General features: G+C 36.1%; 4 protein-coding genes across 7 annotated transcripts; 3 read left to right on the top strand and 1 right to left on the bottom strand.

The window, feature by feature from the left end:
- The first annotated feature begins 175 nt into the window (after positions 1–175).
- LOC110786203 (root phototropism protein 3-like) lies at positions 176–2,979 on the top strand. Its single transcript, XM_021990744.2, has 4 exons — positions 176–559; positions 663–735; positions 995–2,125; positions 2,491–2,979. The coding sequence occupies exons 1-4, from the start codon at positions 393–395 to the stop codon at positions 2,839–2,841; spliced, it is 1,722 nt and encodes a 573-aa protein (XP_021846436.1). The 5' UTR covers positions 176–392; the 3' UTR covers positions 2,842–2,979.
- A 334-nt stretch (positions 2,980–3,313) lies between these two features.
- Positions 3,314–10,247, bottom strand: LOC110786202 (probable RNA helicase SDE3). Of its 2 annotated transcripts, none has more exons than XM_021990742.2 (5): positions 10,002–10,247; positions 7,035–7,924; positions 6,780–6,950; positions 4,332–5,780; positions 3,314–4,017 (listed from the first exon to the last, which is right to left on the bottom strand). In XM_021990742.2, exons 2-5 carry the CDS (start codon positions 7,788–7,790, stop codon positions 3,403–3,405), a joined length of 2,991 nt encoding a protein of 996 aa, XP_021846434.1. In that variant the 5' UTR covers positions 7,791–7,924; positions 10,002–10,247; the 3' UTR covers positions 3,314–3,402. The 2 variants fall into 2 exon arrangements, with proteins under 2 accessions (XP_021846434.1, XP_021846435.1); XM_021990743.2 differs by having other exon boundaries at positions 7,035–7,921.
- A 1,926-nt stretch (positions 10,248–12,173) lies between these two features.
- LOC110786201 (uncharacterized) lies at positions 12,174–18,380 on the top strand. Its single transcript, XM_021990741.2, has 6 exons — positions 12,174–12,406; positions 12,516–12,616; positions 17,111–17,190; positions 17,299–17,473; positions 17,640–17,701; positions 17,855–18,380. Exons 1-6 carry the CDS (start codon positions 12,277–12,279, stop codon positions 18,171–18,173), a joined length of 867 nt encoding a protein of 288 aa, XP_021846433.1. The 5' UTR covers positions 12,174–12,276; the 3' UTR covers positions 18,174–18,380.
- A 138-nt stretch (positions 18,381–18,518) lies between these two features.
- Positions 18,519–22,772, top strand: LOC110786200 (amidase 1). Of its 3 annotated transcripts, XM_056841414.1 has the most exons (10): positions 18,519–18,721; positions 18,900–19,067; positions 19,429–19,581; positions 20,510–20,634; positions 20,728–20,853; positions 21,154–21,336; positions 21,504–21,651; positions 21,761–21,929; positions 22,140–22,274; positions 22,374–22,772. In XM_056841414.1, exons 2-10 carry the CDS (start codon positions 18,964–18,966, stop codon positions 22,524–22,526), a joined length of 1,296 nt encoding a protein of 431 aa, XP_056697392.1. In that variant the 5' UTR covers positions 18,519–18,721; positions 18,900–18,963; the 3' UTR covers positions 22,527–22,772. The 3 variants fall into 3 exon arrangements, with proteins under 3 accessions (XP_056697392.1, XP_021846432.1, XP_056697393.1); XM_021990740.2 differs by lacking the exon at positions 18,519–18,721 and having other exon boundaries at positions 18,797–19,067; XM_056841415.1 differs by lacking the exon at positions 18,519–18,721 and having other exon boundaries at positions 18,813–19,067; positions 22,354–22,482.
- The last annotated feature ends 486 nt before the right edge of the window (positions 22,773–23,258 follow it).

Below are 23,258 nucleotides of genomic sequence, written 5' to 3'. Positions count from 1 at the left end.
TCAACCACTCGTTTCTGCCTTTCCTTGTCAGTTAGTTTGTCAAAATCACCTGCCATTTAACCACATATACTGATCGATCAAGATCATATAATTTAACCACACATTTTGCAATCTTGCATTTGGATCACTATCACTTCTTGGAGGATGTTTAATGCGAAAACACCATAATGCTTGCCCAAAAAGACATTCTGTTGGTCCCCTGTCGTCCCCCCCAGTGTAGTAATTAAATAGATCATTATTACACTTATCTACTCTTATTCTGCTCCATAGCCAGATTTCTTGGCCATTGATTTTCATATACATATGTACGGACTACGGAGTATATGTTATGCTCTTCAAATCAATCCACAGATAGATTTGGACCATAACTTAGACAAGTTCTGAAAATTTCAATGAAAAACAAATTGCTCGTATTTGGGCAAGAGAAAGCCACTATGGTAGGGAGGCGAAGTTCTGACAAGAGAAGTTCTGTATCTGGGGAAAAGCATAACCGTTGTGTGATTGTTCCATTTGCAGTTGATATTGTTGCAGAAGCTATAGAAAGAAAAGACACTAATTGGTATCCCTTGCCTTATATTTCTCCCTTTAAGTTCTCCATGCTTACTTCTTAGCTCTCAATGTTTGAGTTATCTGTTGTAGTACTGAAATTGTTTCGGGTACAGGTTTGTTCGGACAAAAGTATCAAGCAATCTGGTCGTACAAATTGGAAAGAAGAGCAAATTCCACTTACACATTGTATACAAGTTTCCCTCTTTCCTATCTTTCCTGAATCCTGTCTTTAAATAAAAATTGTTTCATAATTTCAATTCCCATGAAGTAACTGCTATCCCATTTGTTGTATTCTTGACTGACTACATTCAATTTAACTGTCATTCTGTCAAAAAAAATTCTATACTACGATATTCATTTGGTTTTCGCTGTGTTCTGCTTCTTGTTCAACTAAGATCTTAATTATTTCTGTTTATCTTACTTCTTTCTGTTTGTCCATATTTAGCTTCCTATGATATCAAGAAGTGCATATTTGAATAGAATTGTGTTCGAGAAGAAAAATGCTGGCATGAGTATTAACAGCTTAACTGTGGAACTAAACAACCTTCCGGGTGGAGCAGAGATATTCGAGCTGATAGTAGAGTTCTGTTATGGTTGGAAGGTTGAGCTAACAGCCAATAATGTTGCACCATTATACTGTGCAGCAAACCACTTGGAAATGGTTGATGATCTGGAAGTCGGTAACCTCATTTCCAGGACCGAAACATTCTTAAGCTTCATAATATTTTCTTCCTGGAAAGACACATTTCATGTTCTGAAAACCTGTGAAACAATCTCTTCATATGCTAGAGATTTACAAATCCAGAGAAGGTGTTCTGAGTCAATTGCTTGGAAAGTTTGTACAGACCCAACAGCGATTTCTCTTGGCAATGATGAGTTACAATGCTTCAATTTTTGTGTGGAAAACCACACTGATTATTCATATGAGAAACAAGTAGCAGAGAATTGGTGGTTTGAAGATGTTTCATCTCTTCGAATTGATCATTTCATTGAAGTGGTGGCCTTTATTAGGAAGAAAGGAGTTAAACCAAAGGTTTTGGGATCCTGCATAGCTTACTGGACAGCTAAATGGCTATCGCGAATGTCTTTTGGGGTTCAAATACCAACCAGTAAAACCATAAACCACCAAGTGAGAAGGGTGATTGTTGAGAGCTTAATCAGGATAATTCCTGTTGAGGAAAACTCAGTACCTTGCAATTTCTTGCTTCATCTTTTAAAGCTTGGTTCGATGATGAAAATCGATGCCAGTTTATTGTCTAATCTGGAGAAAAGAATCGCGTCAGACTTGGAGGATTGTCAACCATTAGACCTCTTGGTTAAGAATTATGGAGAAAGTGAGACTTTGTATGATGTCAACATTGTTGCAAGGGTAGTGGATGCTTATGTTTCACTTTCTTCGAGGAATTCTACATCGAAGATCTTTGTAGTTGCAAGGCTGATAGACAGGTTTCTTGCAGTTATAGCAAGGGACAAAAACCTTCCAGTTGATGGTTTTCGAATGCTTGCAGAAATATTTCTAAAGAATGTTCGTTACTCTGACGACAATCTCTACAGAGCCATTGATAGATATCTCAAGGTATGCTCTCAATCTTGATCTTTGTTACTCAGCTTGATCCAAAGTTGGTCAATTTTTATACTATGTGGTTAAATTTTGCTAACATACAGTATTTAAGTACTGCATCTATTTGCAATATGATAACAATAACATGGCATGTACTATACAAGTCTCCCACTAAGGCTTTGTTCTCTTCACCTGGTGTGGTCTGTTTTTTCTAGTTTCTGGTCTGATTTTTCCTGGTCTGGTCTGAATGTTTCTGTGAGTGTTTTTTGTTTTTCTAGTCTGGTCTAATAAGCAATAAGAATAAGATGAAGAGAACAGAGCTTTAATACAAAATACTTGATAACCGTAGTATTCCCTTTGTCCCGTAATACAAAATGCAGACACACCCAGACATGACAGAGAAAGAGAGAGAAGAGGTATGCAGAGCCATGGAATACCATAAGCTATCACAAGAAGCACGTGAGCACGCGATGAAGAATGACAGACTGCCATTGAATATAAGCACACAATTTATCCTTCTTCAGCAAGTGAATATGGTGAAGTCCATGGTAAATGAAAGGTCAATGTATCGAAGAACAAAAGCACAGATGATTGTCAACAAGCAAAGCGAATGCTTTAAGATTCAAAAGCAGATGAAGATTATGAAACAAGAGGTTGAAAGCTTGAAGATTGAGCTGAGTAAGGTGCAACTTTGCAAAGCCAATATCAAAAGGCTGGTTAGGAAGTTGTGATTTGAAAATTAGGCTAAACTTCTGTTGATGATACTTTAGCCTGAATCTGTTGTGATGTTAAATCCGTTTTGATCAATTCTTGTAAATTTCAAATGAATCTTATCAGCAACTAAATGAGATTACCCTTTGTCCTTTAAAGATTGTCCATTGAATTTTTTTTGAGTTAAACTTTAAAAAAGTTTGACAATGAATTCTCACTAAGTAATACGGAGTACAACTTAAAAATTATAAATTATAATCTTGTGAGTTTTTGTTAGATTCATTTTAATTATATACGGAGTATTACCTTGTATAATTGTAGAAGAGAGCTAGAGTAAAAGAGATTTTCTCAATATTTTATATTGTCTAATTAAGAGCTAATATAGAAATTAGATTATCATTTTAGGCATGGTTCACAATAAATTGAGTGATTAGTTATCTGTCCTGCTTGCTCCTCAAAAGTCAAATCAGATAGTTACAAACATGTCTAATATGACACGAATCAAGTCATTATCAATTGATCACCAATATAAATATTTAACAGGAACTACAAAAATTGGCGGAGGATGTAAAAACATAAAATCACTTCCAGCCGTCAGACCATTCATCTTCATCCTTAACAGGTATAGGAATATCATTTTCCCAGGATAGCTCTGGACCATCCTCTTGCACCGAAGGGGCTTCAAGAGACCATCCGTCTGAGCATTCGCCTTCACCCTTGACAGGTTTAAGAGTATCAACTTCCGAAGATGGCTCTGCACCATTCTGTTGCACCACAGGTGCATCAAGAGTCCATTCTGCACCATTCTGTTGCGGCGCAGGTGCATCAAGAGACCATTCTGCACCATTCTGTTGCACCACAGGTGCATCAAGAGTCCATCCATCAGACCATTCCTCCTCACCTTTGACAGGTTTAGAAGTATCATTTTCCCAAGATAGTTCTGCACCATTCTGTTGCACTACAGGTGCATCAAGACACCATCCATCCACTGCCGAAAAGTTATCATTATTGCTTTCACCGTGAGGAATAGAACAATCCTCGTAAGAGTAGTTGTTGCGATTATCTTGGTCTGCAGCATGAGACCCTTCGCCCTCTAACGGAGTCTCCTCACTGAACCCCTGTCTTTCGGGAAGAGAACAACCCTCATATGCATTGTTGTCTACGCAACGCCACAGAAGCTTTGCCCAGAAAGGATCCTATCAAACACAAAACAGTAGTTTTTATGATCTTCCATTACTGATTCTCATTTTCTATTACAAAAATGCTTCTTGAAATATGGTACTTCCATCAACTATTACTAAAGGTGTTTCTCATTTTCTATTAGTATAGTACATTACTGTGACTAATATAGTAATGTGTTTCAAGGATCAAGGTCAAAAGAATAAAATGATTTACTTTTCAAATAATAGGAAAGTAATGACAAGGGATCTGTGACTCTGTGTCTTTGGGACAGTCAGTCGCAGTGTACTATACAACATAAAACACAAGTGAAAGTTAGTTTGAACCATACCTTACAGATAATATGTGGGTTCCCGATAATGACAAGCAAAGATCTGGCTCGGGTGATGGCAACATTAAACCTCTTTGGATTGCTAAGAAATCCTAAATAATGGACTCTGTCAAATTCATCATGTTTAACAGTTGATCGGACAGTGGATATAATAATCACTTCCCTCTCTTGTCCTTGAAACTGCTCAACACTACCAATCTTGATATCATTGATATCGCCATTTTCAAGAGCGGTTTTAATTTTGGCTACTTGCTGCCTGTAAGGTGTAATCACACCGATTTCGCTTTCACTAACATCCCTTTCTATGAGCTTCTTGATAAACTTAACTACCATGCTAGCCTCAGTGCGATTGAACCATGAGGGGTTATCTCCTTCCCTCTCATCATACGCTTGGATACCAGTAAAAAGAATGGGAAATTCCTTATTAGGAAGGAGATCTTCCCAAGATGTGGAGTTCATGGGTTTGTAGCATGCCATCAATTCTCCATTGTAAAATAATTCTGAAGGCAGACACAGGATTTCAGAGTGGGATCGGTAGTTCCGCCGAAGTGTTGTCACATAACCTTCATCCCCTTCACTATAGAGATCACATTCAAACAGCCTTTCCAAATATGATTTTCCTAATCCGTGTTTCTTTGCATCTTGGGAAAATATGACAGGGCCTAGTTGCATTGGATCTCCAGCAAGAACAACCACAGTATTATTCTGGCAGAGGCTAGAAATGGAAACAAGGGTTTCTGGTTCTGAGGCCTGGCCTGCCTCATCAAGAATTATGTGAGAGAAGTGGCCCTGCCTAACCCCTTCTGCATGAAGATTGACAGAACTCATATATGTTGTTATAATGACTCTATAATGCAACAGTGCCTCGAGCGGAGGACACCGGAAAATAGAGTGCTCAAAATAACAAAATTGCATATAATCAGGGTTCATATCTTCAACTGGGCGACTGCTCGCATTGAGCCTGAAAATTTCATTTTCCCGGATTTTAATGTTCCTCTCTTTCAGAATTTTGTCCAGTATATGGTCTGCGGCACAGTTGGAAGAGGCACAGATTAAAATCCGAGAATTTTTGCGGGTTTTGTAAAGTTGGAGGATCACTTCTACCAGTGTCATTGTTTTACCAGTACCTGGTGGCCCATTTATCATATATGGGACTCCCCCTCGACATCCTAGAACCATTTCAACAGCATTCAGTTGCTCCTCATTGAGCTTACTAGATATTGGCACCATTGGGGCTGGTGTAATCTGCCTCTTCACTAAAGACTCAGATGGAAAGAGGAAGGCTTTATGTACTTTTTCTGCACCTTCAATAGCATGATATAGTCTTCTCATACTGACACGATTGTACATAAATCTGATGTTATAAAAATTACGATCGTTGTGACGATGGTGGAATTCATCAGCAAATTTCAGATATACTTGATCAGCCTCTACGCGGTGTATACAACCCTGACCAGCATAAGAGTTTAAGATTAATAATCCGATAACAAAAGTTTGACAGTCTAATAGATTTGAGTCTTATGACTTTGAGAGTGTTGATCTAAGTATATCAAGACATGTAAATTGTAAAGACCCAATCAATTTTCAATGTTAATCACTTTTATCTGAAAGTGATTGTTTGATAGATCCTCTTTAAAAGAGTTAAAACATATTGATGACTATCCAACTGCAGGCAATTTACATAACTGAAAGCTTTGTTAAGCTGAATGAACAACGTAATGGAAGTCCAATTTTGTTTGAAAAGAATAAATGGGTGTCTAACTTAAGCACCCCTCATTTCCATCCCGTAGCATTTGCACTCAATTCCCCGTTTATTTAAAAATCCCATTTTTGGCTCATTCTTCATTGAATCATATAGATCGATCTAGCTCTGATGGTATTTATATTCTGTTTACTAAATCACATAAAATTTGACATAAAAACTCCATATATGCGATGTATTAAATATGTATGAAGGGGGGAATAATAAAGAAATAAAAGTTTCTACGCAAATTTAAAAATGCAAATGCAACAAATACAAAAGGAATTGATAAAACATTTTTAATAAAAAGAATTCTGCTACTTAAATACTTAATTAGATTTATAAAATTTCGTTTAGTATAGCATGTAGTGAAAATAGTCACCCACAAAAGTCTCTCAGCATATTTGAAGTGCCTATCCACAAAAAAGGTAACATAGACAGACTGGAAGCAGGGATGTGGGACGTTAGCTGTCCACATTACAACATTGTCTAACATAGTATTTCTCTATTTTTTTTTTCATTATCATATATTCTGAAATAGAACAAGTATTCATATAAATCTTGAAATATAATATTTACTTGAAACCACAAGACATAGTTACTAAAAAAAAGCAAAGAACGCCCTAGTCACAGGGTTACACTGTTTTGCCAGATCGAATAAAGATACTTCTACTAGTGACAGATCACATTAGTGCGTATGCATTTACCTCATAAACAGGATTGTCATCAACCTCTCCGGAAGCAAGTCTGGCGTAGACGGAATCTCCATGCACTAGTGAAGGTCTTCTTTCAGCCAAGCCTAGGACCTCCAGTGTTAAGAACTGACGGCCCTTGCTCCTCATAGAGACATTCTCCATGTTATAAGCCTGTATATCTTGCTAGAGAAAGTATACACATCTATATTAGTTTGGCAGGTGCAGAATCAAAGCAGCAGAAAAGAGAGAAGACGGATTTATAATCACCTCCAAGCGCAGTTCTTCCATAACAAGTAGTGTTCTGAAGAAAGGTACATAGTTCTTCCTTGATAGCCCTTCTAAGATAGCATCTGGAACCTGCTTATTCTCTATAACTTCTCTGATTTCTTTTGGTATCTCATAACTAGGAAGCCTAGGACGGAAACCGCGGCAGCTTGGCCTTGCTGGGCGTACGCCTTGAACATAGGAATCCATAACAAAATTTGCCTTTTTCCTTCCCCTTTGATACGGCTTCTTCGAAGCTAAAGCTTTAGAGATACTATCTTCTGCCAAGAGAAAGACCACACGCTCTATCCTATCATCCCCAACGTCAAAGTGGACAATGCATGTGTACATCCCAATATCTGTAGGCTTGCAAGATAACCAAACTGTCAACGTTTTAAGTGGTTGAAGTATCCGGTCTTCCAAAGAAGAAAAGCCCACAAACCCTGGTTTGGAAGGCTCCATCAACGAAAGTTTGAAAGAATCTTCAGGGTTTGAAGCATATATTTGGATCCTCCAAAGTTCTACAGAATCGCTGGTTGTGTTTTTAATGGTTATTGAATCAGCTGCAACCTCATCGACAAAAATTGATTGAGGCTTATGTTCAACAGATGGAAAAGGCACAGAAATAACAACTGGGCCATCCTCATATGGATCATAGCTACAAACAGAGCTCTGATTCTGATAATCAATAAATCCCATCTCCCCTTTGTCTCCAATGACAGAATACTCATCATCCGATTTGTCACCACAGACACTCATTGCCAGAGAATAAAATGATACAGACCAATGTAAAAGCTTTATAATGAAAGCTACTAAAAACAACTGTTTACTCCACTTCTCCAAAGATAATTGCGTCGAGCTGGAAGCAAACCAAACAAAAAGGGTACAACCTACTACCAAAATATACGGAAAACTCATAAGATAGTATAATTATAAATAAATAAAAAAGAAGAAAACAAAAAGACAAGGGTCTAGGGAATTCAACTGCATAAGAAAATAAAATAAAATAAAGGCGAAGAAGATGAATGTTTGTGACAGACCCATTAGCTTTTCAAAAAGTAACAATTTTATAATCTGCAAATATCAAAAGATACAGCTACTTAAATGTTTCTTTGTCAATATTGAGATGTTGTTCAAAACAGAATCCAACATCAAGAGTCAAACCCACAGAGGTAATACGTAGTATGAACCTAGAAGAGGAAATGCTTCATGATAAAGTACAAAGTTTAAATTACATGAGGAAGAAATCAAACATATTTTTTCAAAGGTTAAGCATTCCAATTCCTCAATGCATGACATCAGCTAATGGAAGATGGGAAATAGCAGACCAAAGATAAGCCTTATGATCAACAGCAAAGCAATTGACTTTGACCAGGAAACAATAGTACTTAGCAACTAATACATTATATGAACAGAAGACTTCCAGACACCCAAATACAGTGAGACACGGATGGAAAACGAGCTCGATCAGCACGAAACAAGCAAAAAAGCAATGCCTAGAATAAAACATAATACTTGTACATAAATCTCGCCGTAATTCAAAAAAAATCTAATCTGCATAAATTCTGTTACAAAAACATTTTATTCACTAGCTGGGGGGATTAAACAAAAAGGAACGATCATAAGCAATGAATTCAAGACAAAAAATAACTATTCAAGAGCACTTACAACTTTACAAGGCATGAAAATCCCCCCCTTCCCCCTCTCAAAACACAGACACACACACACACACACACACATGTGAGATTAACCTTGAAAGCCACCTATAAATGGAAAACTTCATCTTTGCATCAATGCATGTAACTTTACCTCTCATGTATGTGAAACATAATGCATTTGAAGCGTCTAAAGGGGAGAACATCAGTGATAATATATACATGAAGGAAATAACGGAAAAGTGTAACACAAAAATATACGTGAAGTATATATATGGGACATTTCAGGGGGTGCAAATAAGAAGCTAAACAACAATATGCACATGGTAATAGCCCTTCTTTTATAACGCATTAACTATAAATGCTCATCCACATCTTTGCTAAGTACCAAAAAAAGCCATGTGCCACTGTTACAGAATAGATTTGTGCTTCATTGATACTTCGTATTTGATAATTCTGAAGCCAATGTAGATAGCTTTACTGCATTTTTTTTATCAGACTAGAGTTTGAGAAGTGAGAAGCCAATCTCTTTTTTCTGAAAAGAAAAAAATGGCTAAGACAAATTGTAAACAATGAATTGAAGACCACATGCCAATAACATGAAGTACAATGCTCTACAGTGTGACTGCCAAAGGCCCAAAGCATGATCTTCTTATATTCTCCAAAAGGGAACCTTGGTTATGCGAAAATCATTCATCAAATTCTATCAATAACCAAGGACACAGGCAAATATGTACATTGATGGGGTAAATCATGAAGTCTAAGAAAAAGTTGTGTACTGCTTTCCAACTCTCAAGTTCCACCAAGCCACACTTGCAATTTTCTTCTAAAATTCACCCTTTTTATTAGGCCCAGAGTTATTTTCCCAGTTAATGGTGTTTTCGGAAACACTAATCGTGGTTGGCGCCAATGGAAGGCTGGCAGTGGGTAAGCGGTTTCAGAAGGGAACAATTCCCTCTGCCAAACACCTCAGACACCACTTCACATGGAAATACCACCCAATTTAAACATCCCAACCCCCCGATTTCCCCAAGATGTCACTTTTTTATTCCACAAATCAAAAATGTAATGCAAATTATACAAACAAAACAAACACACTTCTTACCAGTGCCACACTACAACAAAACAACATCCACATCGAAATAACCAACAACCACAACGGCATAATTACCACTTCGTACATGCAAATTAGAGCAAAGCAACACAACCCATATTCAAAAACAATCTAAATGATAAGACGAGAGAGAATAAAGTACAAATGTGAGAATAATTGACTTGAAATTTAGGTATTAAAGAACAAAAAGGGATGGCTTACGGGTGCGGAGGTGGAACAGGTGCGGGTGACAATCGACCACGGGAACGCCGTGCGGGCGGAGGCGCTAGCTAGTTCGCCGGAAATTGGTGGGGTTTTGTTGGGGTTTTGCTGCTACTTTTAACGGAGTGAAGTAGCAGTTTTTCGAGTGTTGGGGAAATTTGTTCTACCGGAACTGAAGAGTCATGTCAAGATGCAATGCAACTCAGATGAGAAAAGTAGGGGGGACCGGTTGGATTTGTTTAGCCATGTTTTTGTTCCACTTGTTTTTATTTTTTCGGAAGAAACTTATTTTAATTATTTACTTTGGTAAAGATAGGAAAATACTTCGTATGAGGATTTCTAACCCAATTAGGGATTGGACACAGTAATTTCAGAAGGGTTTTATTCCATTGTCCCACACAATTGTTGAGAAAAGTTGTCACTTGTGCAATTTATAATCTCAAACTTTTATTTTGTAAATTACAACCTGAAAAATCACCCAACATAATCTAATATTATATTGCTGCGGTCAGCGGTCGGCGATTTGGAATTGATGCGAGCGGCACGGCGAGTTGCAAAAGGCGAGTTGTGAGCGGTGACCGGAGATCTACGACCGACGACGATTTAATTGTTGCGACTGGCGGCGGCGGATAGAGTCAAGCAGTGGCGAGAGGAGAGAAGAATCGGCGACGAGAGGAGAGCGGCGGCGGCGATCGGCGAGGAAGATCGTCGGTGGTGTTCGAATAGGAGAGAGAAAGGAATTGAAGAGAGAGAAGGGTGCCCGAAATAATGAAAAAAAAACGTGAAAAAACAATTAAATTCGTTTATTTGTTTATAAAAATTACGAAAATGCCATTATAGAAAGTGTTCTTACCGTAAGAAGTGTTCTTACGGGAACCTCTCTCTCATATATATATATATATATATATATATATATATATATATATATATATATATATATATATATATATATATATATATATATATATATATATATATATATATAAATGAGGCATATTTGCTGAAATATTAGAGCGCCACGTAGGATTAGTAATGTTTTCGGCCAATGAAAAATAAGATTTTCAATTTATTTTTGAATTAAAAAAACTCTGTGCCACGTAGATAATTAATCAGATGACACGTGGATATATTTAAATGCAAACAAAAGACTTAGATCTAACCTAAAACTACCCTGTTACTTTTTGTTACGTACTACATTATTAGATAAATTAGATATGAATTAGGCCGTACGTAGACTTTTTGCTACGTACTACTACTATTAGATAAATTAGATATGAATTATGGGTTTGAGAGAGAGAGAGAGACAGTGAAAGTTTTCAGCTTTTTTTCAAGTAAAAATGTCAAAATGGGGAATTTTATTTATTTATTTCTGGCTCTAATTAATTTCAAGTTAATTTAATAACTCGGGATTAGCTTAAGGTCACTTTTCATTGTACCTGGGTTATGATTTTCGATCAGTGGGGTAGAATTTAATGAGCATTAATTAGTAAAATTAGGATAAATTAAGTAAAATTAGTATAAAATTAATCAAATACTCTAATAATTAAAGAAACAAATCTAAAATAAAATTCATCCAAAATCAAATACTAATCTAAAATAAAATTTATCCAAAATCAAACACTAATCTAAAATAAAATTCAATCCAAAATCAAACATTAATCCAATATTAGAGCGCCACGTAAGAAATCTAATGGTTTCGGCCAATGAAAAAATAAGATTTTGAAATTATTTTTGAATTAAAAAAGCCGAGTGCCATGTAGATAAATAATTATATACTATGTAGATATTTTAATTAATTAATAATTAGTATTACGCGTATATAATTTCATAAAAAAAAACACTCTAAAAATTAAAAAATAAATCTAAAATGAAATCTAATCCAAAATTAAAAACTAATCTAATCTAATATATAAAATATACTCCGTAGCAGTTCGTATATATAAGAACTTTATTTTAAGCTAACAATTTAATAGAATCAAAATCTAATTAAGTTAAAAAGTGACGCATTTTGGAAATTTGACGTTGTTTAAACAATATTGAAGTATTGAAGGAAATCGCTCTTAATATTAATTGTAGTTTTTTCAATCTTAATTTAAAAAAATCAAATTAGATAAAAAAAACATGTTTTAAATCAGATGAGATTAGACCAGGAGAAAGGAAATGAACTAAGCGGGACCATAATTATCACCTTTGTCACAACTAATTCGCACCGGGGGAAAAAAGAATTTACTCGAAGAAAGGGAGTTCTGTTGGGAAAAGCCATTGAAGCAAAGAGATGGAGCAGGAAGAAGCCATGAAAGACGACGAAGAAGGAGGCAGTCCCTGTATCCCGAACCTGAACCCGAACCCATGCCCGATCTGTCTCGGACTCCTTTCTCAAGACTCCTATCTAGATCAATGCTTCCGTATGCCTCTCCAACTCAATCTTCTCTTCAAATTCTGCATAATTTCGTAATTAAATTCGTTATATTACTGGTTAATTAACTTGGTGTTAGTTTTGTTGTGAATTTGCAGATACATTTTGCTACAAATGCATTGTTCGTTGGACTCAAGTGGTTTCAAGCAGGTCGTCTTCTTTGCGCCAATCATCCTCCGTCAAGTGTCCTTTATGCAAGGTACTTATTCATCAATTTATCTTCCTTCACTTTGCTATTATTATTTCTTAATTAAATTGGGGAAGATAATTATTTATTTGGGACTCGGTCTTTATGTTTTCATCTAGGGTTTTACTGCTTCAAAAAGTATCGCGCGCACTAGGTGTACAATAAATTTATTGTACACCAAAATAACTTTAACCCATTTTTTTGTAACTTTAACCTATTTTTGATTAACTTTTATATTAGTAAAAAAAGTTGATAGATAAACATTTTAAAGGATTAAATGATTAATTTTATACATTATTAGAGATTTTGAAGAAATAAGTTTTATTAAAATGAAAAAATTTATCACTAAAAAATAGATAACTTTTACCTATATAAGCATAACTTTTAAGCATTTTGAGTTAACTTTTACTCCGTTATACAATAATTATTGTACAACCATTGTAAATAAGAATTTGTGTTCCCACGGAACAAGCCCTTACCTTTCTTCAGTGTAATATCTCTTCCTGAATGCTCATACTTAGGAGATGCATGTTGCCATCGAAGTAGTTTGAGCTTTAAATTATCACCATTTCCAATCACAATCCTGTTTTCCTTTTGAGTAAGCCGTCTTGGATGCTAAAATTAGGCACAAGTACACTATCTTGTAATTGTTCCTAGATGTTATTAGTATTGACATCTAGTTGATAGCTATTTCTGATCATGTCTTTCAAATCTGAAGAGACCACAAAGATAGCCATAAACAGGATCTCTGAACCTTGAACACTAGAGAGGGCATCAACAACTACATTTTCTTCGCACTCTTGTACTGAATTTTATAGTCAACTCCCATGAGTTTTGACAACCAAAACTGTTGAAATGATGGAGTTGATATCTTCTGTTGTAGCAACCACTTTAAACTTTTCTGATTAGTTCTGACTATAAAGTAGTATTGTTCCCACTCTGAACAACAAAAACAATAGCTATCAGCTCCTTTTCATAGACTGACCATTTCTGCCATCTAGGACCTAGAGATCTGCTAATAAAAGCCAAGGGGTGGTTTCTTGCATTAGGACTGCACCTATTCCAAACTTAGATACATCAATTTCCAAAACAAAAGGTTTCGTAAAATCTGGAGCAGCTAGAACTGGTGCAGTAGTCAGGGCAGTATTCAGTGAAGGCCTCCTTGTGCTTTCTGATTCCAACAAATTCCCCTTATCTTGAGAAGGTTAGTTAACTCTTTACTAATAATGGTGTAGTTCCTTACAAACTTCCTGTAATACCAAACTTCTCAAATCTTTTAAGGTACTAGGAATATGCCAACTTAAAATTGCTAAAACTTGCTTTGGATCAGGCTTAACCCCTTTTGCTTATATGAAATCCCTTAAATATTCCACTTTTTCAGTAGTAAAAGTACATGTACCAGCGTTTGCATACATCTGATTCTTCTGCATAAGCTCAAACATCACAGGGGTGTTGTAAATGGTCTTCACTGTCTTTACTGTAAACCATAATATCATCAAAGAACACCAAGACACACTTTCTGAGTAAGGGTCTAAAAACATCATTCTTCCACCCTTGGAAAGATGCAGGTGCATTGGTAAGACAAAAAATGCATTACGAGAAACTCATATCCAGTGTGAGTATTAAATGCAATTTTTGAAAACATCGCCCTCGTGTACCCTTAACTGATATATCCAGCCCTCAAATCAAGTTTAGTAAAGACAGCCCCAACCAATTCATCAATGAAATCATCAATAACAGGAATGTGGAACTTAGAGTTTCCTCACTAGAATAACATGAGATGCAAAAGGGCTGCATTTCTGGATAATTCCTTTTCACCATCTCTTGTATCAATAGTTCTATGACATCCCTTTGTTTGACTGTATATCTGCAAGGTCTAATGTTAACAGGACCTTAACCCATCTCTAATGGAATTCTATGATCCAGCACACCTCTATGAGGGGGTAGATCTACAGGATCTTCAAAAACCTTACCATACTTCTGTTTAAGAGTCTCCATTGGAGTCTCTATTGGGACCTGCCCGGTAATGTACAAAGTTCACACAAGGCTCACAGGCGCAATTAAGACCAGTAATCAATGATGGACGGGGGTAAAAACTCTATATAAAGTGGATACATCAGATCCCAATTGGTGATTTTTTGTAAAACTTAGACCCCAATAATGGGCTTAACTCCATTTATATCAAACAGTTGGAATGCAACTCATTTGAAGCTCCAACATTTGTGGATTAAGAGATTCCTAGCAGCAGCTGCTTGGTTTTGCTCTGATACCACTGATACAGGGAAAGCAACCTTCCTGTATAGCTAAGATATGGGATAGAATTTCAAGAATTCTGACAACAGTAATATAGAAAGAGAGAGAGAACATGAGATGAGAAAGAATGATCTTTGGAGTTATTATTGAATGAATGATTACATCCTATACTTAGTCTATTTATAGCCTGCTTGCTAAGAACATATGCTGACAGAAATGGACAGCAGCTAAATGATCACAACTAAACTCTAACAGATTCCCTTCAAATCAGGAAGCTAACTAACAGCTAACTAACTAATTCTCCGGCCAAATGCAAGCAACTTCTGAATTGTAGCATGATTGAGGCTAATTAACACAATTACCCTTATCAGATTTGGGGATTAATTCTAGTATAAGATTGTGATTAAGAGTGATCAGTGTCTGTTTTATTGCGAAAAATAGCTTAGTTTTGAATACTGTATTACTAAAAACTGCTGGATTGATTTTTTGGGATGGGTGACGTAATCCCAATACTCCATGTAATTGTATCGGTGGTGAAAATTAATCCGTAACAAGTAAGTATGGTGGTTTACTTTAATTACATAAACCAACCCATGTCGACGTGGTCTTCGGAGATTCTTGATTCTGAATGATCCATGAGAAGATGTTTTCGAAAAGGGCGATTAATAGGAAGTTATGGACTTGAGTTTGAGTCTCTCTATGATTTCCACTCCCTTCTAAGAGCATGTTTGTTATAGCAGTTTGGAAAATTTGCCAATTACTACCTAGCTTGTTTGTTAGTTTGCGAATTACTACCTATATATTTAAAAGTTGTCAATTACTACCTACATCTTTAACAGTTGATGGCAATTACTACCTAGGTGTCATAAAATCTATTTTCTAACTAATTAATTAACTAATTATATATTAGTCACCCTAATTATATATATTAATCCTTTTAATTAATAAATTGAAACCTAAAACAAAAAAATCCCCACCCAAAACTTAAAAAAAGAAAAAAACCCGATTGTTCTGCTAATAGATCGAGTTCGGTGTTCGTCGTTCATCCTCTCTTCATACTCTTCATCGTCTCCTTCTTCCTCGAGACTTTGACGTTGCTCCACTCTTCAATTCTACTCGATTTCTTCCCTTCTGCTCAAGTTTTGCTATAAAGCCTAAAATTATCATCCCTTTTATTTTGCCTAGCCTCAGTCTTCTTGCTCCTTCTCCCTATCGAACGACCAAAATTCCATTCTTGTTCGTGCTACTGGTATTACCTTTCCAGTTCTCCGGAAAACAACATTTTGTGGACACCAATTTTGTTAAGGTGTGCCCGATTTTCTGCAACTGTTAATTTCGTAAATAAGGGTTCTTATTTCAATCAAATTGGGGGTTTTGGGGAAGTTTGGGGCTTTTAAGTATTTTGGTCAATTAAGGAGGTAATTAAACACTTTGGGTATATAGGGGTATGCTTAATTTAGGGGACCATTTTTTAGCCAATGTAGAAGAACTTAGCAGAAGGGAATTGAAGAGCAGACATTTTCCAGCTTCATTTTTTTCCAGCTTTGTTCGAGGAAGGAGGAGTACACGACAACAACAAGAATTTTTTGGGTGGGGTTAACTTTTTGGGTAATATGTGATATTATTTTTTTAAAATAATTATTAATTAAAATAATTAATATGTAATTAGCTTGATTAATATATAATTGGTTATAAAATATATTAAATGACAACTAGGTAGTAAATTGCATCAATTGTCAAAGATGTAGGTAGTAATTGACAACTTTTAAAGATGTAGGTAGTAATTCACAAACTCCCAAACAAGCAAGGTAGTAATTGGCAAATTTTCCTAGCAGTTTTAAGTGGTAATACAATGCATTTGTTACCCTTCCCAACTCTATGGTAACATAATTGTTACCCTCCTGTCCTTAATCCCCAAATTTACGCAAGTGATTTCTTTTCTAAGTTATACGGAACAACTAATAATGGTAACTGTTAATAATACCGTTTTCCTTCTTATTTGTTTCCCATTTTCTCATACGAAACATGCACTAAGTGTTTCAGGGAACACTTCCTCTTTTGAAGAGGCTATCATACTAATGTGCTCTGAAGTTGTCATGCGGTTTTACAATTTGAGTTTTGACTTTATAGTAATACGTAGTAGTTGTTTTATTTGCTCACATATTTGCTTGGTCATTCTTTATTAAATTTTCACTCCTGCTGATCATGTTTTCTTGACAATTGGTGGATAACTGGATATTATTGATTTTGCAGACTGAAAACTTTTCTATCATTTATGGGTATGATGGAATTACATTTCAACAGCATTTCATCAACCAAAATAATGGTAATAGGTATCAGAGACAGGTTGCTTTATATTGACTTTCTAATATGTCTGACTCTTTGAAGGAAGTAATTTGCTATTTATCTTTACTTATTCTAGTTTCTCAACGCATATGCAGTACTTTCTTTTCAAAGGATCACAAGTATAGATTACAATGTTACTACACCGAACCAGAATCAGGTCTTTTAAGTGATGCATTTAAAGTTGAGCGCTATTGGAAGTTGCACAAGTATCTTCAACCGAACAGCTGGCTTGAAAAGTGGTTGAAAAGGGAGTTACAAGCTCTGTTACAGGTCTCTTATTCTCGTCTTTCTTATGCGTTACAGAGTAGTTCTAAGCTGTCTGCTGGAATATTTATTTATTCCTGATATTTTGCTTTCTTTGCTGTTATGAAGTTTTTTTTGTGTGTGCATGTACTTGCATTCAGCTAAAAGTTATCCAATTGGCTGTTCCTTGTAGGAAGAAGATGTTGAAATCATTATGCATCACATACTTGGGGTGATTCACTCATTTTCAAGAAGGTAACTTATAGTAATCTTCAATAATTTTTCAGGTGCAATTCAGTAAATAAGGTGCATAATTTCTAGCTATAGCCGTCTTGCCAATATACGGAATAATACAGATTAGTTAACTGACTACTTATGCAACTAACATGCATATGTTTACTTGTTCAGCTATCACCTCAAAGGAAAAACACATCCCCTGCATCGAACACAGGAAGAATTTAAGGTTTTGGTTGCTGATGCTGCAATGCCTTTCCTTACGGCTAGAACCAAGCGGTTTGTGGACGAGGTTGAATTATTTCTCGCCTCAGGTTTAACTGTCGAGGCCTTTGATAAAGCTTATAGAAGGTGTTTAGGTTGGAAGAAATCTGAGGAAACCTCAGAGGATAATGAACGAACTAGCACGGAGTGTGAGCCAATAGCTCCTTGCCTATATTTTATTGATGATGACTCAGATGAGGTTGACTGGACAGAAGATAAACTTGCATAGCACTTGGCAGTTCACGTGACGTGGGAAGTTGGAAATACATATCATCTCCTTGTACAATCAATTTTATCCTTTGTTTTTTTTAAGCTTTTGTGTAGGGTTAGTATGATTGTACAATGATGACCTTTGTGATGAAAGACTGAAAATTGTTACCCTTTTGCTTCTAAACTCTGTAATTTGTATATTTGATGCATTTGTTCAGTGTAGAAATACAGAGTGCACAAAAATTGCATTCCCTTGACAAAATTTTCAATGACAAGACTCCAAGAGTATGTGGAGTAGGCATTTCAAAAGAACCAAAGTTCAATGGTCTCACATTAAAACTAGGGTGTGTATGCATGCATATTGTATTGTTGTGACACAATACACATATTAAAACTAGGGTGAGGATATTTTTCTTACCGGTCGTATGTTTTTGAGGGGTTTATGTTACTCCTTACTCCGTATTACATTGGCTAGGTAGAGTTCTTGTATAGCAAGAGCCCTAGAGGTCGCCGTCTGCTAAGAGGTCGTCCGACTATATGTACTGTACGGGGAAAATACGACTCGAGGTCAGTAACTCTTTAGTCTTCACCCCATCTCGCACAACTATTTTTAGATAAGGTTATTCCTTTGTTTCACCTTACAATTTAGTCATATTTGACACTACTCACTCCGTACTCGCTATTTCCAATTTTTATCAATGAGAACAAAGCCCTGACATCTGAGTGGATTTGATTGCATATACAGTTATACCGTACACTTCTTCTTCTACCTGACTGCCTGAGTGGTATCTTCCGAGAGAAAGAGAGAGATGGAGTCAGACAATGGAGCTTTCATGGAGAAGTTCACACTGCCTCCATTTTCTTCTTCTGGGGAGCTTCCTTTAGCTGGTCTCACTTTTGCTGTCAAAGATATGTAAGTACCTTCACAATTTTCACATAATCTTAATGTATATTAGCTTTTTTAGTCATCTACCCTCCAATTATTTGATGATTTTCTTTTTATTCATAACCCAAATTGCAAAAAGAAGTTAAATTGATTAGTTTTGGGGTTTGTTTTATAAATTTTCTAACTGAAAGTTTGGAACTTTATTTAGTTTAATGCATCCAATATGATAAATTTAATTGCATTTGATTCAAGAATATACTTGTAACTTTACAATTATAAGTTCCCATTTCTTGGTTTTCCTTGATTTGAACCCAATTCTATACTATAGTTTTCTAATTATCCATTTTATTGGATGATTTTGATAAGTTTTTTGTGTTTGGAAGGGCAGATTTGATTTGGAAGGGTTTGTAACTGGGTTTGGGAATCCTGATTGGGCAAGAACTCATACACCAGCCAAATCCACAGCTCCTGCTGTTTTGGCTCTCTTAAAGGCAGGTGCTACTTGTGTTGGTAAAACTGTCATGGATGAAATGGCTTACAGGTTGGTCTTTCAATTTTCGAGTTACGATTATGATAATCTGTCTGATTATGCAAATGGACTTTAATATGCAGCTTCTTGTGAGGTTGTGTATGTAAATATTGCAATTATTTCAACTGTATATTCTTGCTAATTTGATTCTTAATTGTGTGGTGTACGGTGTACCTAAACGTTTCACATTTTTGCTAAATGATTTTTCTGTGTATACGATAGAATACAGATTTTCAGTCTGTTTATTGGTTGTGGGCCTTGTGGCTAGTGGACTGTATTTTCTTTGCTGAAGTATGATGATATATCAAAAGGGTTATAGATGAGCTTGATGAAGAAAGTCTTTGTAACAATCCAGATTACTAACGAGCTGAAGTAGCACTGAACTTCAACAGATTTAAAGTTGAGCTAAAAGTTTTATAGTGAGTTTACTGTCAGCATTTCTATTGTCTCCAACTGCTATGAGATGTCGAAAAGCCAGAGAAAGCTTTCTTCTTGAACATTCTTGGTAGCGTTTTGGAGGTAACATGTTGGAGATGATTTAACATTCTGTAAAAGGATGGCAGTTTTCCTAAATACTTATACAAAAGTGCTTGTTTAATGCTTAATAGTTTTCGTTCCATGCAATAATCTTTGTCCTCTGATTCTTTGTTGCTTATCCAATCATTACTTGTAGAATTCATGCGTCCAAATGAGGTTCATTTGAGATGAAGAGAATAACTTTTATTACCGCAATAGACGACAAGTATACAACAATCTATGATACTTGTGTATACAAACCAATACTTCGTACAATCCATGGATAATTGGACATATACCTTTTAATGGCGAAAACCTCAGAGTTCCTATGATGAGTTTCAATGGCTTGTCTTCTTTATGATCATCTACAAGATTTATATGATGTAACTAATCCTAAGCAATTAATTGCCAATTTCTTTGACAGCATAAACGGAGAAAACATGCATTATGGCACCCCTAAGAATCCATGTGCAGCAGATCGCATTCCTGGGGGATCTTCTAGTGGTTCTGCTGTTGCAGTTGGCGCAAACATTGTAGATCTTTCTTTGGGTGCGTCATTTTTCACTTTTGAAAAACCGTTCATTTGTCTTTCAAAAGTAACCAGCTACCATTAAATAAGCTGTTATTCTTTCATTTCCTTAGGTACGGACACTGGAGGAAGTGTAAGAGTCCCAGCAGCATTCTGTAAAATATATGGAATTCGGCCTTCGCATGGGGTTGTCTCTGTTGATGGTGTTATTCCTATGGCACAGAGTTTTGATACAGTTGGTAAAGATTACACTATATGATAAGTCAAACAAAATGCAATAATGCACTTTAGATATCTTGAAAGGAAAGTCTAATTCTATGCTAGAGTAGCTTCCTGTACAGCATTTTGTCTTGAACTTAGAGATGCAAGTACAAGATGCCAAAATCAAGAGTTTCAATAGATCATGAACTACGGTATAATGTTTGATATGGCGACACCTGTACTTTTTGCTAAGCATGTTTCTATTGTGATCATCAGAAACTGCAGTTAAATTAGTGTTGAATCACATTTCATTGATTGAAAATTAAGCTATATCTCAGGATGGTTTGCTAGGGATCCAGCAATCTTGAAGAGAGTAGGGAATGTGCTACTTCCACCCCTTGATCATCCTCTTGTGACCCCGAGTCAAATAATTGTTGCTGAAGATTGCTTCAAACTTCTAAACATCCCAATTGATAGAGTAAAACAAGTTCTTGTCAAGTCCGTGGAGAAATCATTTGGAGGTAATTAAGTCTGTTTTTGCAGCATAGTAGTTCCTGGAATTTCAGCATGTAGGTCCTTTCTTAGACTGACTGCATGCTATGCAAAAGCATATTGTGAAACCTCAGGTGTCATGGAAAATATTGTTTCTCTAAGTCTTGTAACTTCAGTTCTCATCGAATTATTTCAGGTCAGGTTCTGAAATATATGGACATTGGAGACTATGTCAAAGACAATGTTCCCAGTCTAAAGCATTTCATGAACCAGGGTGACGATACAAAAGTGTACAGCATACCATCTTTGGTAGCCCTTTCAAGTGCTATGAGAATACTACAAAGGTAAAGCTAGCTAGTAAATTGGTCCGGTACTAATTTAATCAAGTAGTTGATTACAATATGTTTCAGAGTACTATTTTCTTGCTCTAATTCAATTTACATGGAAGTCTAGAAATGAGTTTAAGGTTAACCATGGCGAATGGGTCTCTTCCAACAAACCAAATTTGGGAGCAGGACTAAAGGAACGAATTTGGGAGGCCGTGTGGGCTAAAGATGATAATATCGACATTTGCCACTCTGTCAGGACGGAATTGCGTGCTGCCCTCTCTTCTCTCCTGGGGGTAATCTCCTATGACTTGCTATAAATAGTTCCATCTTCTGTTTTGGTAACTCTACCTCATAACTCAGAGTTGCCAATACATGAAAATACCTATCCTGCTCTAGTTCCACCTGCAACTTTTGTTGAAATTGGTGAATGCTTTAGCTTCTCATCATTTCCTGATTCCTTACAATTTTCTTGAATTACTCTTAGATTTGTACTCTATTTGCAGGATGTTGGCATCCTTGCAATCCCGACAGTTCCAGGCCCACCACCAAAATTACAGACTGAGGCGTCCACTTTGGAAACCTTTCGAGCTAGAGCTTTTAGCTTACTCTCCATTGCCGGGGTATCTGGATTTTGTCAGGTTCTTCCTCTCTCACAAGAAAGGATAAGGCATCAAAAGCTTCATTCATGTATTCGTCTCCCTTAACTTTCATGATTAGAATATCCCTTTCTTTTGCAGGTAAGTATACCGCTAGGATTGTATGATGATCTTCCTGTGTCTGTATCGTTGTTGGCTAAACATGGTTCAGACATGTTCCTACTCAATCTTGTGGAGACTCTTTCTGGAACTCTCGGCGAACATATTGATGCTGCTGTAAAATCGAGCCTGTGATTCCTCGTCTGATATGGGATGTACAGTGTCCTTTTTCTCGACGACTTTGTCTGAATAAATAATGTACATCATGATCAGTGTTTGTGTATAACTGTATAAGTATATGAAATGAACATATTGATTCTGCTATAAAATCAGGCCTGTGAAGTGTGAATGTCTATCCTAAACTCGATATTCCCTACTTAATCTTGGTGATGTACTAAAAATTTCCTTCTCTGATTTAGGATATAGTATGTGATTTTGTTAGATTCGTGTCGATATTGTACTTTCGAAATACCAATTTTTATAATTAGATTAAAATATAATTAAAAGTGTTAATGGTTAAAGTTGTGCATTAGCTATACTTGTCAATAATAGACCCTACTTGACCGAAAATACTGGATTTTGAACAAGATATTTGTTAAATTTTTGAGAAATATTAAATGGGCTTGGACAATAAGGAGGAGAATTTGGTCCACTTATAAGCCCAATGGAGATTCCACACTAAAATCAATCGGTAGTATGAGAGTAACCCCTAACTGCTGTACCCGGGTACAGAGCTGGCTGTACCCCAAAAAACGACACGCCTACATTGTTTGTTCTTTTTTGTCGACTGTTTGTTCTTTCTTGTTGTACTGTTTGTTCTTTCTTGTTGTATTGTTTGTTCTTTCATGTTGTTTTTTAAATTTATCATCAAAATTTCATAATTGTTGTATTTTTTGTTCTTTCTTCTGGAATTTTATGTTCTTTTTT

This window comes from Spinacia oleracea, chromosome 4 (assembly GCF_020520425.1).
Source record: "Spinacia oleracea cultivar Varoflay chromosome 4, BTI_SOV_V1, whole genome shotgun sequence".
NCBI classification, from domain to species: Eukaryota; Viridiplantae; Streptophyta; class Magnoliopsida; order Caryophyllales; family Amaranthaceae; genus Spinacia; species Spinacia oleracea.
Note: the sequence above shows the minus strand (reverse complement) of the source record. Positions and strands in the feature narration are given on the sequence as shown.